This window comes from Vanacampus margaritifer, chromosome 5 (assembly GCF_051991255.1).
Source record: "Vanacampus margaritifer isolate UIUO_Vmar chromosome 5, RoL_Vmar_1.0, whole genome shotgun sequence".
In the NCBI taxonomy this organism is placed as follows: Eukaryota; Metazoa; Chordata; class Actinopteri; order Syngnathiformes; family Syngnathidae; genus Vanacampus; species Vanacampus margaritifer.
In genome coordinates, this window is record NC_135436.1 from 30,112,674 (window position 1) to 30,128,345 (window position 15,672).

At 43.0% G+C, this 15,672-nt stretch overlaps 1 protein-coding gene across 13 annotated transcripts in view; it reads left to right on the forward strand.

Annotated features, from left to right (window-relative positions):
- robo2 (roundabout, axon guidance receptor, homolog 2 (Drosophila)) overlaps nt 1–15,672 on the forward strand; it is a 342,596-nt gene that overhangs the window by 141,630 nt on the left and 185,294 nt on the right. For all 13 annotated transcript variants that reach the window (XM_077565197.1, XM_077565205.1, XM_077565200.1 and 10 more), the window contains one exon: nt 5,218–5,544. In XM_077565197.1, the coding sequence (XP_077421323.1) occupies nt 5,218–5,544 (327 nt within the window). The remainder of the gene's footprint in view (nt 1–5,217; nt 5,545–15,672) is intronic.

Sequence of the window (15,672 nt, forward strand, 5' to 3'; positions counted from 1 at the left end):
CGGGAACACTTTCAAGTAGCCACACGCTCAAATGATGGGACTTTTTTTTGTGGTGTGCGATTTCTCCAACGCAGCTGTGTTAGCATGCGCGGCGCAAGCGCACCGGCACGGGAATGTAAACACTCGCCTTTTGTTCCACATAGTCGCAGAAATATTCACACACTCGGGCCTGCCGATGATGCTTTAATTAAGCCTTCATCTTGGAATTCAAAACCGCGTGCTTTCCAGAATCCTTTGATAGCAGCAACTTGTTTGATCAGCCTCATAGAATTCAAGTGACACACAAGATGGTTATTAAAGACGCCGTTTCCATCACCTGGTACGGGTCGGTGGTTGTTAGAGTTGTAATGGCACGGCAAAAGTCTGGGTTTAGTACGTGCCTTGGTTTAAAGACTCCAGTTTGGTTGCAAAGGAAACATGTAAACAATTACAAACGGCTCGTAGTAAAATTAGTACATCAATTCAAGAATCTCAAAAACACAGCAACGTATGCAGGAAATTAATATATAATACTGTAAACAACAGCTAAAAGCCTTTTGTATTGAGGACATATTTTTGAACATTTGAAAATCATCCACACAATTGCAATGATGCATTGATGAGAGCGCGTGTGCCTTAAGACCCGGTGAAGTGCACTCGCCTCAAACTCAGAGAGCACCCGATCACACGGCAGCCGTGATCGCATTAAAAAGAGCAACAGACTCAGCGTTTAGTGGAATGAGAGCAGGACAGCGGAAGGTCAAAAGTGACGAGGCAAGACTCACATTTTGGGGGTGTCGTGTTTTTCTTTGAAGGAAACATATTTTGTTTTTTGAAAGAGTTTCCAGTTGTCTTAATCACCAAATATCCTAAGAATGAAGAATTATGGCCCATTTTTCAGTCCAGAGTCTGAAAAAAAAAGTAAACCCCAATGAAGCCATGTAAACACGGATTGTATTTTCACTTGCGGAGGCAGAACTTCCGGATTGAGCCGCCGACGTGTAGCATGTGACGCATGCAAGTGCACCTCCGCACCCCGCCAGCTCGTCAGCTACGCTAACATTTGTGTGCGTGTCTTACTTTTCAGAAGTGAATGCTGATGTGTGTATTGACTGCAGCTCTGCTTACCTTTTAGATTTGACATGATGTCATTGCTTGAAAATGGCAGATCCAGCCTAGCTGGAAAGAAACTCTGCACAGTGACGAGTCCACTTGCTTTGGATTTATCACTTCAGATGATATTTGTCCATGGATCCGTTTTGTTCAGTGTTGTCCTCATTAGGGTTGTGGGTCACCGGAGCTTACGTAAGGTGCCTTTGGGCAAGAGGTGTCTTTTACCCTGGAATGATTGCCAGTCAATCAAAGCTCTGTCAGGTTTTTTGCAAATCCCCACGGAATCAGAGGTGGCAAATCCTGGTTCAGAAAGGAAAAGCCCTGCCACAGTTTGGCATTAGCCCCAGGTGCTAGCTGGCAAGCTCCCTAGCTAGCTCCCCGGGTGCTCGGTTACCTGTTAGGGAGCTAGCTAGCTAGCACAAGAGGCTAAAGCCAAACTGTGGCAGGGTTTTTACTTTCTGGACCTGAATTTGCCACCTTTGCACAGAATAGAAACAATTAGATGTAGAAGACAGAGATTGATTTGACTGAAGTCAAACTGGGTTGCTGTCGTTAGGGTTCAAACAAGATCCTGGCCTTAGTGTCAAAACAGGGCAGAGCTTGTGAAATTTGGGCTAAACGGATGCAACTTGATGTTTACTTTCGGTCGTCAGTTTTTAACGACGTTTGGATGAAAGGATGGAAGCGCTGTCGGCAAGCTCCGTTCTCGGAAGCCGCGTCCAAGGGTTCCATTTAGCAAGCTAGCAGGCCTGATCACCAATCAATTGGCAGGGAAATGGGAGGAATTAGCACAAATTAGGCAGACGGGAGTACAGACTACCTTCTGTTCGCGGGTCAATATGCCACCGGCTGACGGCGGATCCCTCTTTTGAAGAGAAACGCTGGAGTTTGAATGCGCATCCAAGCAGACCTGACAGACTGAAACGATTGGGGAGAGTGCAGCCCCCCCCGTCCCCCACCGCCCCCCACCGCGTCCCCCCTGGGAGATTTAAGTGGTTGGGCTTGCGCTACATGTGCATAGCAAGCCAAACAAAGCGCTGGCCTTTCCCACCTTGGTTTTTCCTCCTCCACTCCATTTTGAGATTAGCCCTGACGTCGGCACAATGCCGGACGTGGTCGACTGCATCCTATTAGGCTGCTGTGCGGCCTCCCCCAGGGAAGGGCACGTTCGTCAACGGGCCTCAATGACACGCAGAGATGACACAACTCATTTCGGGGCAAAGCGCACTCGTCCTTAGTTTCTTTGCAAGATCAATCATTTTTTTTATCCATTTTTATTTTACTTTTTAAAATCTCGAAACTTTCTAATGGGGACAATTTGGCATTTGAATAAAACGAGCAGCTCATTTTAAGGCCTCATATTATTTTTGTAAGTGTCCATAAAACCATGTTAAGTTGAGAGTTAAACTGACCCGTTTTAAAGTTTAAGACTGAAAAATAAAAATGAAAAAGGAAGGGAAACTAATTGGATCATTAAACTTGATTGAAATTGACCCGGGAACATTTTTGCTCTTTTTCGGCCAAGCAAATGTAACAAAAGAGTTAAGAAGCGTCAAGTAAGGAAAAACTTGACTTAATTTGTGGCCGGGTATGTTCACGGGTCAATTTGACCCGTGGCAAGTTTAATGAATTTTTCCTTTTCATTTTTCAGTCTTAAACTTTCAAACGCGTCAGTTTAACCCTAAACTTAGCATCAAGGTTGTTTTGTTGCGCCGAGACAAAAGCGAATTTTGAGACAATGCGCTTGGTTAGTCGTCCATTTTTTTTTCTGTGCAACCCCAAAAAATGTTCAATTGTCAACGTGACCACTAATCAACACTAATTTCTTTCTTAAAAACATACAGTTTTTGTGAATTCATCAAATTTGTATAATAAAATCAGTGAGATTTTATGCAAACTGTATACTTCTATTTGATTCCGAGAAACGGCAATAATGTTGCTTGGTTAATTTGACCCGGCGTAATCTCAAAGTATCAGAAATATCCCAACAAATTTCATAATTAATTTCACAATTTCATTGAAAAAAAGTCAAATGAACAATTTTCCTTGCATACGCCTAACTTTTCATTTCTTAAACATTAAAATGGGTCAATTTGACCCATACCAAAAAAATACTGTTTTTAATTTTAATATTTTTTTCTAATATTATTATGAATTATTAATAAAATAATTTAATAAAAAATTGAGATATTATCCGCACTGTTTGTGTGCGCAAACTGGTGTTAAATAAGACATTGTTTTTTGGTCAGTTTGACCTGCAACTTAATAGGGTTAAATGGCTGCCAGCACGGGTCATTTTGACCCACAACATAACCGAAGGGTTATTAACATTTTGGCTGCCAACCGAATCCAACAACTCCCGAGTTTAAAGCGCTCCGTTTCTCTTTCATGACCTCAAGCGTTTGATGGCGGACCGCCGGCACTTTGATTGTTGAGCGGCTCCGCTGGCTTCTTGCGCCGTTTCAATATGTTACAGCGTCGCAGGACGAGGACACGCACGCGCGCACGCGCGCACGCAGCGCACACACAGCATTCAAGACGGCAAGTATTATCTTCGCTGCCAGACCCCGAGCGAGCGCTCACCCACCGCCGGCCCTAATTAAAATGGGAGTAAGGCAAGGTTGGCCACCCCAGGGATGGGGTGTTAACGTTTGACACGAGCCGCGACCCCCCCGGTATAAATATTCACATCACACGCCGATCTCCACAACGCTGGACTCAACAGTTTTGGACTTGTTTGCTCTTCCTCGTAAAAATTTCTCATTTCTTTTGTGTACGTAGCAGCGAAGTGGGCACTTTTTATGCCTGCGCTTGCTGGTCACCCTTGGGTCCAATTATCCGCAAGCTTGCGCTTGTAGCGTAGAGAAGAGCAGATGGTTGCTTTTTGTCCGGGTTCAAATGCTGATTAAAGGATCTGCTATGTGTGTGTGTGTGTGTGTGGGGGGGGCGTTTTCATGCATTGTCTAACCCATGAGTCGTGGTTACAATCATTTGCCCAACAAAAAAATATGTATTCGTGAAAGGCGAGCACTGGTAAAGGATTGGCACTTTTGTTTGACATTTTGAGTCACTCAGAAGACTTGAATTCACCCGAGAGACTGTTTTAACATCCACAAAAGTTGAAAAAAGTCATGAGAATATTTTGAAAATCCCGTCCTATCCCAGTTCCGGACCACAGAAAAAAAAAAAATAATAATCCTGTGCCGTCCTACTCCTGGTGTATACGAATCCTGTTCAGAATGACTCAATCCTATACCACTCCCATTTTGGAGATAAGCTACATAAAAATAAAAAAAGAACACGCCAGTCGGAGTTATTTTGTTTTTTTCCCGTCCTACTCAACAATCCCGCTCCTGTCTTCTCCCGTGAACTTTTTATCCTGTTCCGTCACAATCTCGTGATTAAAGGTCAACTTGACTCCCATCCCGTGGGAAATGTTAGCCCCGACTCCAAAGTACATTGATACATACGATTATCGGCCGGCCGGGCCAATTATCTGTGCCGATTTTTGACAAATAGCGGACATAGCGAATTGAGGGTTTTCATCAGGATTTGTAAAATGTTCACAGACAGTTTTTACTTGTCGCAAAGAACATATTCAGGCAATTTTTCACTGTCTGCGAAGATCTTTTAAAACATTTTACAAACACTAAAGAAAACCCCAAATTAGCTCCATTCGCATGCCTTTGTCGCTTAGTGAGATACAGGCAACTTTTCATTTATGGATTTATTTCCACTTTATAAAAAAAAAAATGCTGACACTGGAAACTCCCTACACTTTTTATTTAAAAAAAAAAATATTTAAAACATTTAAAAAAAAAAAAAATAATAATAATATAGACATTTCGGAAAAGCTCCTTGCAATTTTTGTTATAATTTTTAAACAAAGCTGAATTCTTTATTTTTAAAATGAAAAGAAAACTTATTTTTTTATCGGTCTCCTTGACAACTAATAATCGGTATCGGCCCTGAAAAAAACATATCAGTCTACGAGTACCAAAAATCGACACTAGTACAGTGACAAAGTATTTGTAGTTTATTCCGTCCACTTTGACATAAAACCATGCGTCAACTCTTTCGTGTTTCTTGTCCACGAAATCTCATTTCCCAACCGTCTTCCTCCAGGATCCCGCCTGCGCCAGGAGGACTCGCCGCCCCGGATCGCGGAGCACCCGTCCGACCTGATCGTGTCCAAGGGCGAGCCGGCCACGCTCAACTGCAAAGCGGAGGGCCGGCCCACGCCCACCGTGGAGTGGTACAAGGATGGCGAGCGGGTGGAGACGGACAAGGACGACCCGCGCTCGCACCGCATGCTGCTGCCCAGCGGCTCGCTCTTCTTCCTGCGCATCGTGCACGGCCGGCGCAGCAAGCCCGACGAGGGCGCCTACGTGTGCGTGGCCCGCAACTACCTGGGCGAGGCCGTCAGCCGCAACGCCTCCTTGGAAGTGGCATGTGAGTCCGCAATCTTGCTTGCCGTCTTTTCTTTCGGCTGACAAAATGAGAGAGCAGATTTACATGTGTTTTTCTGCTATTTATACATCATGAGAGGAGGTCAAGGAAAAGAAATGATTACTTGGAGGGCAATTCAGTACGTTTGGAGCTGAGATTGGTTCTCATTAGAGGTAAAAAAAAAAAAAAAGACGGCTGTTTGAATTACCCTTTTTTATGGACCAATTGGTTCCCCTGTTTTGACAATACATACTAAAATTGCTCAATTTGCTTCCGAGAACGAAAATGTGGCAAATGTGCAATATATTGCTTCATTGAAGCAACCTTAGCAATTTGACAATCAGTCCACAGTCACAATTCCTTAATCAAACCTCATTCAAACCTAAAAACTTATAAATATGCTTATAATACTTTCTCCTTCACTCCCAAAAACCTATTTATACATTTTTTGTTTTAGTTTCAATGCTAGCGCATACAGAAGGCTTTGATGCAGCTTCTGACCTGAAGATGTCTCTTAAAGCAATGGTAGTTGTTTCAAAAAACGGCCAGCAGGTGGCAGCAGAGCAAAAGAGATCAACCTGGGCCATGTTGCAACAAGCTCTTTTTCAACAGGATTGTGAATAATGAAGAAACTTAACTATATTCCAATGCTAATTGCTGCAAAACGGAAACACATACAAACATACCGTTTTTTCCCGATGAAAGAAGAGACTCTAATCTTTCTTTTGGTAGGTTCCATGTTTTGATAGCAATAGAACACAATATTCTGTGGGCCTTGCAAAATCAGTCAAAATCCAGTAAAATAGCCGAGAGCGAAGGGGGTTGCTTCAGTCAAAATGGCTGCGAGTGGATGAGTTAATATAAGTGAAAGGCTCCCCCAAAAAAACTGCCTGGTAATAACCAATATTTTGGCATGCATAGAACAAGCATGGTTTTGTTATTTGACCTTTAGATATTTCATCTTGATTAGATTTCAGTTTATGGCGCAAAATCCCTTTTGACGATTCATCCTTCAAATGCATTGGCCTACGTTTTATTGAGTCGAGGTCTCTTCCCAAGAGGGAGTTTTTCCTTGCCTCGTTTGCTTGGCGCTTCCTCACGTTGGCTTCAATTGTGGTTCAGTGAAATAAGCGAGGATTGCGGTCTCAGACCTGCGCCGCGAGTGCGAAGTGCCCACGGGCAAATCCTGTCGGGGATTCGGCATTGTAGAACTACAATTGAAATTTTGGAGGGCTCGTCATGTCCAGGAAATCACCAAGTTTGGCAGGTACGTCTGTCCAGGTGAAAGTTGATGTATTTAAGCGGTCTTAAATCCAAAACCCCAAAACTCATTCAAGAGCGCCCACTGGGAAGTTGGAGACGATTGGCTCTCCTGAACACCAGTTTCTTAGACAGGACATCAAAACACGATGCACAAGAAAAGGAAGACCACCATTATGGTTTGTACTTGTTTTTTTAGGGTCATTTTGGCCTTTTCCGGGTCGTCCTGTCGTTCGACATTTGAAAGAAATCGGCCATCGATGACACATTTTTGTTTGTTGGTGTCGATCATAACAAGACTCAGCAAAAATTCTCAAGGTCCCAAGCGTGAAATCCATTAGGAAGTCGACCATTTTGGTTTGAGGTGGCTATTTTTGATGGGAGGATTCAAACACTGGCAGTCTTTTGTTGGCAGGTCTCAAAACCTGCACCTCAATCCAGCAGTGGGGGATCAAAGTTGTAATGGATCTATTTCTTTTTTGGTTGTCAGTCACGAGTGGCAGGCCAAAAATGTGATCCTTAGATCAAATGACCTTTGAAGAAGAGCTTCAGGTGGGCTTCCAAAGGGGCTCCGGGACCTCGGGCTTGGCGGGACTTTGTGTGAGAAACATAATTCCACCGCAGTGGCTTTTTTTGTGTGGTTGTGGCTGTGGTTTAATTTGCCGTACTTGTTGTCTGTGAACAAATCTAAGGACACGACGCGTCTTTGTGCTCTTTTAAGCTCCTCCGCCGCCCCGAGTCCATCTTCAACTTCCCTTTAAGTGCATTTCCAGTTATTGCCGCCTTGTGATCTGCAGGAAATTGGCTTATGTGTTGGGAGAATATAGTAGGAAGGAGGGGGGGGAGGGTGTCCACCTTTTGATCTAGTCCCCCTGCTTTCCCATGGGCGTTATAAGACCCCCGCAGGTGCGACACTGCGACAGCAGCTTGATGTATTGATCGCTGTAAGAGGCGCTCTCCGCGTCTAAATGAAAATTCATCAAAAATTGATGGACTCGGTGGATTATTTTAGGTTTTACCTCCTTGTCGTATTTCTCAGCTTTACTCTCAGCAGCCATTTTGGGGTCTTTGACAGACTTGTCCTCTACTGATGCCCAATTTTAAGCGCGCGCGCGCCAGACAGTTTTCCGATGCTAAATTACAAACGATTTGAGTATTTATCATTATGTTTCGGCAGAGTATGAAAATGAAAGCTGATTGGACGTGATTTCTGTTTCTTTGTAATTGTGGGAATGCTGGAATATGTTCTTGTGATTTTTATTCTCCTCATTTTTTTGCCGTGTAACAACTTCCACAAAGTACTTCCGATTGACGCCGTTCAAATTTCACCTTGCTTCAAAAATTCACGCCTGCCGGGTAAATGCTTTCCATGCCGACTTCCGTACAATCATCTTATCATCATCACCAACTCTCCGATACTGCTCAGTGGCGCAGTTGGTAAAGTCCATTGTTCAGTAACCCGTGGGTCGCGGGTTCGAATCCCACCTTTGACTGTACATAGCAAATATATCCGCGGCCATAACTGACTACCATAAATACGTTATAATGTCACCGAAATGATTAAATGCATGCTCGCTTTCAGCGAGACTTTGATGAGACTTTTCAAAATAAATACGCCATTAGTCAAGAGTTTGAACAAGTCAAGTCAGCTCAGTGGTTCGAGCAATTAATTGCCTGCCACCACGGAGAACCTGCGTTCAAACCCCCGCTTGGACCACATTTCAGTTTTTTTGTAATTTATCTTTCAATTGACTTCATAAGCAAATGCATTCATATCTTAGCATTCATCTTTTCAACATTCTCATGCAATTTCTGCACAAGTTGCACTTTGTCTAGTATACAACATTTAGCTCGGAAAAATTCCTGATTTTCCCATTTTCAGGACTCGGTGCTTTCTTCGTTTTCTCTTTCAACCCAGATCTTTCATTTAAAGGTCTTTGGTTGGGGTGGGGGGGGGGGGGGGCAACGGTAGGCTTAATCTCCCTGCCGTTGGCTTACCAGGGTGATTAGCTTATTAGCTTATTAGCTAATGGCAGAAGAAAAAGCAACCTTTAAATCCGTATTCCTGTGTTGATGTGCTTTTGCGCCAGTCCCACCCCAGCCACCCCGCCCCCGTCTACTACCTCTCCATCCATGTGCGCACCTTCACCCCCCCACCCCTTGCTCCCGCACCCGTTCACGTGTGGCTGAGCATGGACCCCCGGCCAGATAATTGAATTGCAGCTTTGAAACCGATTGAAGGCGGAGTCCGCCGAGAGGAGTTTCCCAGCCGAGCGCCGGACATCATCCGGGGCGCCCCATCGGAAAAAAGCAGAGGAAAGGTGGAGCAAAGAGGACGGAGGGACGGGGGGGGGGGGGGCTCAGGCAGGGAGTGGCGACACCTCTGTATTATTAATAGGAGCAATGGTGGGGAAGTCGGGTTTGTACATGTTTTCGTGACACGTTAGGTCTTGTTTGGTCATGGCTAACAAAAGTGGGGGGGGGGGGACTGGGGGGGGGTGGACTGTCGCCGACTGCTGCTGTTTGTTAGCAGGAAAATGTACAAACAAGGATTTTCACCACATTTTGGAGGGAGACGGCATGAGCCAATCAATGATGACTAGAAAATCAATACAAAAAATAGAATACTTTGATGTAAGAATTTCAACAAAAATATTATATTAAAATATGAAAACACTATGCAGAAAAAATATCATGATCTTTCTTTGTTGATTGACTCAGTTGCAGTCATCCATTATGTGCTAGTGTTGTTACCAAACGTGCTTTCATGCTTTATAAAGGGCTACAATTAGGCGACAAAATAGGAACGGAAAAAAAATTCCAATCGTGGAGTGTTCGTCTACTTTTGTAAAATCTTCTCTCAAGTTTGCAGTAAATCTTAATTTACTAGTCCATATATTAATGTATGATTGATCCATATGCGAGGTTATTGCACTCGATGGTGGCTGATTTGAGAAACTTAAGTTCATTACGATCCAGTGAGCCGCTTACATGCACCGCCCGTGTGAAACGGCAAAAAACTAGAATCTTTCGCCAACCAGTTTTGTACATCCAACGAGTAAACAATACATGGCTCACATTTGGTAGCACAAAATCGCCAGGACGAGTTTGTCATTGGAGGACCAAAATTATCGACTTGAAATTTGTGGGTCTACTCATGAATGACTTGCCCACCAAATGTACTGTTGCTTAGTGCTAATGGATTCTGGGGCTAACTGTTAGCAGCATTTGAAGGCGTCTCCGCTAATGCTAATGCTACGCTAAGAACACGTGCAATGGCAAAAACAAAACAGTTTCGCAATGAAGAATCCAGGGGTGTCAAACCAGGTCCTCCCATGGTGCTCGCTTACCTGCTAGGGAGCTAGCTAGCTAGCATTAGGGGCTAAAGCCAAACTGTGTCAAGGTTTTTACTTTCAGGACCTGGATTTGACAGAGATTTGAATAATCTCTCATCTGTCAAGAAATGTTGAGCAAAATGTTGAAAGCAACAAAAAGACCCTAAAATAGTCGCTTCAAACCAAAATGGCAGAAAACCTGCGTCTTTTCATGAAGGATTTCTTGATCTTGGCTCCGAGGCGGATTTTTTTTCCTCTCCTTTAAAACCAAAAAAATCTCAGTGCGCAACCTTGTCATCCAAAGCCCTCCAAAAATGGCGGCGAGTCGGCAGCGCGCGATAGATCTGTCGCTTATAAGAAAGGATGCGCCCCCCTTTTCTCTTTTTCCGAATGAACTGGGTCAATGAGCAGCTTCATAAATCACGGTGAAGCTCTTGTCAGGAACGCTAGCCGCGGCGGCGCTGCTGAATAAATTGCTGGCGCGGCATATATATATATAACTACTGTATATGTGTGTGCGTGTTTGTACGTCACACCTGGGGCGAGAGCGGCGCCTGGAAAATGTTAATTGGCTCCGTGTCTTCAGGTAGCAGCAAGCACCCCTGCAACCCGCGCAAGCACAACGCTTGCACTTTTAATTGTTTTAATGCCACTTCAGCCTTTTGACATCACGCGCACGAGCGACTTTAAGACAAACGAGCTTCAAGTTGGAGAACTTTGAACTCTCCTGCGATGCAATTTATAAAAAAGTTGTAGGATGCAACATTTTGACTGGCCTTATTTTTGTTCAAAATGTTATGGTATTATCTTTTTTTTTTTTTTTTACTACTGTATATGTGAGCTGAAGCCCATCCCGATTGGTCGCTACTAGGGCTGCTCGATTGTGGAAAAAGTAATCATCACGATCATTTTGACAATAATTTAAATCACGATTCTTCAAACGATTATCTATTTTTTGGGTACAAAACAAGAACATGTTAAAGCATTTAAAAATATTAAGACCAATAAAAAAATAGAATTAATATAATTATGTAAGTTCCTTTTGGACCAACAGAATGAATTAATTATTTAATTTATTAATTAATTTGTTTATTTATTTATTTAGGCCAAAAACTTGAAGTTGGAGTGCAGCATGTGCATCATTTATTTTTTGGTAAAAATTAAACAAGAAAAATGTTAAACATAAAAAAAAACTCATCAAAAATATTAAGACAAATAAAGTTCTTTGAAACACTACCATTATTTGAGTTCCTTTTAGATGAAACAAAATGTATTGAATTAGTTATTTAAAAAATTCAAAAAGGTGCAAATGTGTAAATTTAAACAACTCGAAAATTTGTATTAATAATCTTTTTTTTTTTTTACGATCTTGCTGATTTTGTAATTGTGGAGTGTAATAATTGAAATTATAAAGAAATTTCGATTAATTGCGCCAGCCTTAGTCGCTCGTCATTTGCAGGGAACAATAATCGTTTAGCTTCACATTCACACGCATGTTGGCAGATTAGATTTGGTGTGTGTTTTTTTATTATTATTCATTACTGTTTTATATGAGTGAGCATGATCCGGTATACATTTAAATATCCAAAAATATGATTTCACAGTCCAAATTAAAAAAGAAAATGTAAAATAAAACATCAGCAGCAGATTGAGTAGGTTTAGCCCTGTTTTATAAATAGCCTCCAGCATACTGTATATATTTATCAACCTTTTTAAATGGGTCAATTTGGCCCACAAGATAACAGGAGCATTTAAGGGTCAGGCAATATTATGGCTAAGCGACTTTTTAATTGCTCATTTCCACATATTTGCGTCTCTGGAGTGCCATCAAGTGTGAAATTACAGAAAATAATGTTGTGAGCTGTCTTTAAACAAGCTGTTGACATTTTGTCACTTTGGCCTGGGAAAAAAAATCCATCATTCACTTTTAGTGGCACTATCGCGTCAAAGCTAAGCAGAGCTGCAATGTTGTTAGATGCACCCCAAACCAGAAAAACCCGCATGAGTGTTCCAGATGTGCCAACATACTAAAAAAAAATTAAAAAATTGCCATAAACCGGCTGCTCACATGTCACAGATATTTTTATGAAGACAACTGGGAACTGTTTAGATTTGGGGGGGAAATGGCTAAATATGCAAATGAAACAGATGCTTTTCTAAATGCTTCCTCAAATGGGGTTGGTTGACTTTTTTTTTTTTTTTTTACTTACAAAGGCTCCTCTGATATCACCTAATGTGCCGGTTCTCCAATTAAGCGGTGAGGTTGGTTGCATTCGGTGAAGTGATTAGCGAGGAAGTGGAGCGGAGGGGAGAGCGGAGGGGAGAGCGAGGGGAGAGCGCGGGAAGCATACGAGGAGGAAGAGGAGGAGCCGCTAATAAAGAGAAAGGGAGCGGCCCGGGAGGAGCAGAGCAGGTGGGGAGCCAGGTTGAAGCCTTTCACGAGAGCTCATCTGGCCTCATTATGACTTTTCAGAAATGAGATGATGGCAGTGGCAAGCGCACACACAATCAACACACAAACAACGAAGACCGACCAAAAAAAAAAAAAAAAAAAACAACAACCCAGCATGCTCATTTAAATCCTCACATGGAAGTCCTCCAGTCATAATGAAGGCTAATGAAGACTCAAGCAACAAAGCAATCATTAGCGCACATTAATGATGCAGGCTACAGTTAGGATGTAAAATCAGAACATTTAGTTGGGTCTAATTTGTATTTAAATGCACCCTCGTGAGCCACAACATTAGGAACACCTGTGCAATCTAACGTCATCCAGTATTTGCAAAAGAAAATGTTCAAAAGATTCCGGCAGGCACTGCAAAAGCTAAACCTGATCTTGTTGGACTTCAGTGTTTAATAGCAAGCCGTCATCTGAAATTTGGCGTCACATGCTGGACTAGATTCAAATTTGCTAGCGGTCCGACTTACTTTCTGAGACGAGTTTGTCTTTGAAGGACCCCCGCAAGTAGGCTAAAAGGGTCTCAAAATGGACGCTTCAAACCAAAATGGCAGACTTCCTTTACATTACGAAAGTGCCATTTTTGCAGAAATTGCGTTGGAATGCTAAATGCTAATAGCTAAATGCTAAGTTGAATGCTTATAAAGAACATTGAAAGATAAATGATGTAAAAATGAAAAAGTATTAATTGTAGCGGAAAGATAATGGATACATTTGCTATGTGCAGTCAGAGGTGGGATTCGGACTCGCGACCTCCTGGTTACTGGACAATGAAATTTACCAAGTGCGCCGCTGAGCAGAATCAGAGAGCTGGTAATGATGATCAGTTGTGTGTATGAAAGTGGGCGTGGCACTTCGAAAAAGTTCAACGTCAGTCCCATTGAAAATGAATGTGGAAAAAAGTTGATATTTAACGTTAAACTGTGCGAGTACTGCAAGTAATGTGAAATCGGGTCATATATGACCCGGAATTGTTGAAACTATTAGGCGTGTGTTCTACTCATGATAGACGCATACTGAATTTCACGTAGCAAGCTTTGGGGGCTGAATAAAAAAAATAATCCAAAAAGTCTGTGAGATGCGACCCAACCAGAAAAGGTTCGAATGTTGTCCTGAGATAACGAGGCGCTCGCCCGGGTGTGGGCAACATCTTCCTCGGATGAAGTGCGAGCGAGGACACATTCCCGATTAGACGCTTGAGCTCCGTGTTCGAGCAGCTCCACTGAAGACGAGGTGTTGTTATCTGTTGTGATTCACGCGCTCGCACCCGCACTCGCACCCGCAAAGCTCGCATGCTCTCGGTTCGGCCGACATCACGAACCACTCTGTGGGCGTCTCGCTTTGTCTTTGGCTTTTGGGGCTTTTTTTATCAGGAAAAAAAAACGACAGGTACTAACATTTACATTTTGCACGTCGGACTTTTCGCAACATCCGTCCATCCGTCTTTCTCCTGAAAAAAAAAAAAAAAAGATTGACTGCATCACGCGAGAATGACCTCACTTGGCTTTCTTCTGCCGCCATTATGTCACGCCGCAGTTTATAAAGCAGATTAAACACGGACGCCGCGCGGCCCGTCACAACAAGAAGAAAAAGAAGAAGAAGAAGAAGTGAGCTGTCAGCCGAGGAACGCTGAGCCGGCCTCTTCTCACGGCCATTAGCGGCCGGCCGGCAAAGGCGGAGCATCCGTCGGCGTCGGCGCGCTTTTTGTTCCATTTACGGCCTCCTCTCACACTCTCGCGCTTTCACTCTTTTATAGTCACGCCGTTATTGATGGCCTCTCCAACTGCCCACAATGCGGCTCTATGGCTTTTGTCTGGCCGGCTTTTGGCATCCGACCCACTTTTGCGCCGTCTCCTCGCCGCTTTGCTGCAAAGTAAACGTTTGCATTCACGTCAGCTGTAAATGACACGACGAGTGCGTATCGTCGTCGGTGCGCGGCACACGCAGCGGATTGACCTCAGATTGAGCGGCTTTAAAGTTGAACACAAAATATTGATAATATACTCAGAAGTCCTGGTGAAAATGTACGTACTGCAATTTGAGAACAAGACCAACTCAACACCTTGGAATGAATGTTAGAAAGAGAAAAAAAACAAACAACAACAGCAGTTCCACCAACTGAAATGGAATTGGGTGAAGCCGTCCGTCATCACAGGACCCAAAAACACATCTCAACCACTCGTGCCTGAAATTGGACAGGACGTCAACCATTTTAGTTCAAAGCAGCCATTTTGGACAAATATCCAACTAAGGATGTTGATTTCACATCAGGGTTCGTTCAAGGTAGCCGCGTTTCCTCAACGTTCTCCAAACAGTCTTAATGGTTTCTTAACAGTCTTATTGGTATTTCTTGTTAGAAGGAAATTTAAAATAAACATGTTCAAAATTTTATTTTGACAAAAGACCATCAAGTTGGTTTAGAGAACCTTTAAGAGTGTTTTAAGAATGTTTAGGAAACACTGCGACCTTGAGCCAACCCTGGTCAACCCTGACGGGAAATAAACATTTGCGAGCGTAGCAAACGTTCATCCCTGAGTGGGATTCCAACTTAACTCTTTGACTGCCAAAAACGTTAAATAACGTTTAGTAAAATCCTATGGAGGAGTGCCAAAGACGTTAAAAGACGTTTGTTTCAAAACAGAGGTGAAACTAACCATTTTCTATTGTTGATTACTGAAAAACGGAATAAGGTAGAAACAAACGTATTTTTTCTGATGAAAGATGAGAGTCCAATCTTTCATTTGGTAGTATGTGTGTTTCCATAGTCCAAACACATAATTTTCTGTGGACCTTGAAAGATCAGTCAAAATGCTTAAATCGGCTGGCACCCACGGCATCCTTTTTCTGAAAATGTCTGGCAGTCAAAGAGTTAAATGATGATTTTTATTGTTATTTTTGCCTCCACTGTTTAATGTGGGCAGAGCATATAGCGATCAATTTTGTCAACATCTTCACTACTGACTATGACAAGAAGTGCCTTAGAATCCATCCATCCATTTTCTTTACCGCTTAGTCCTCACAAAGGGTCGCCGGGGTTGCTGGAGCCTATCCCAGCTGGCTTCGGGCGGTAGGCGGGGT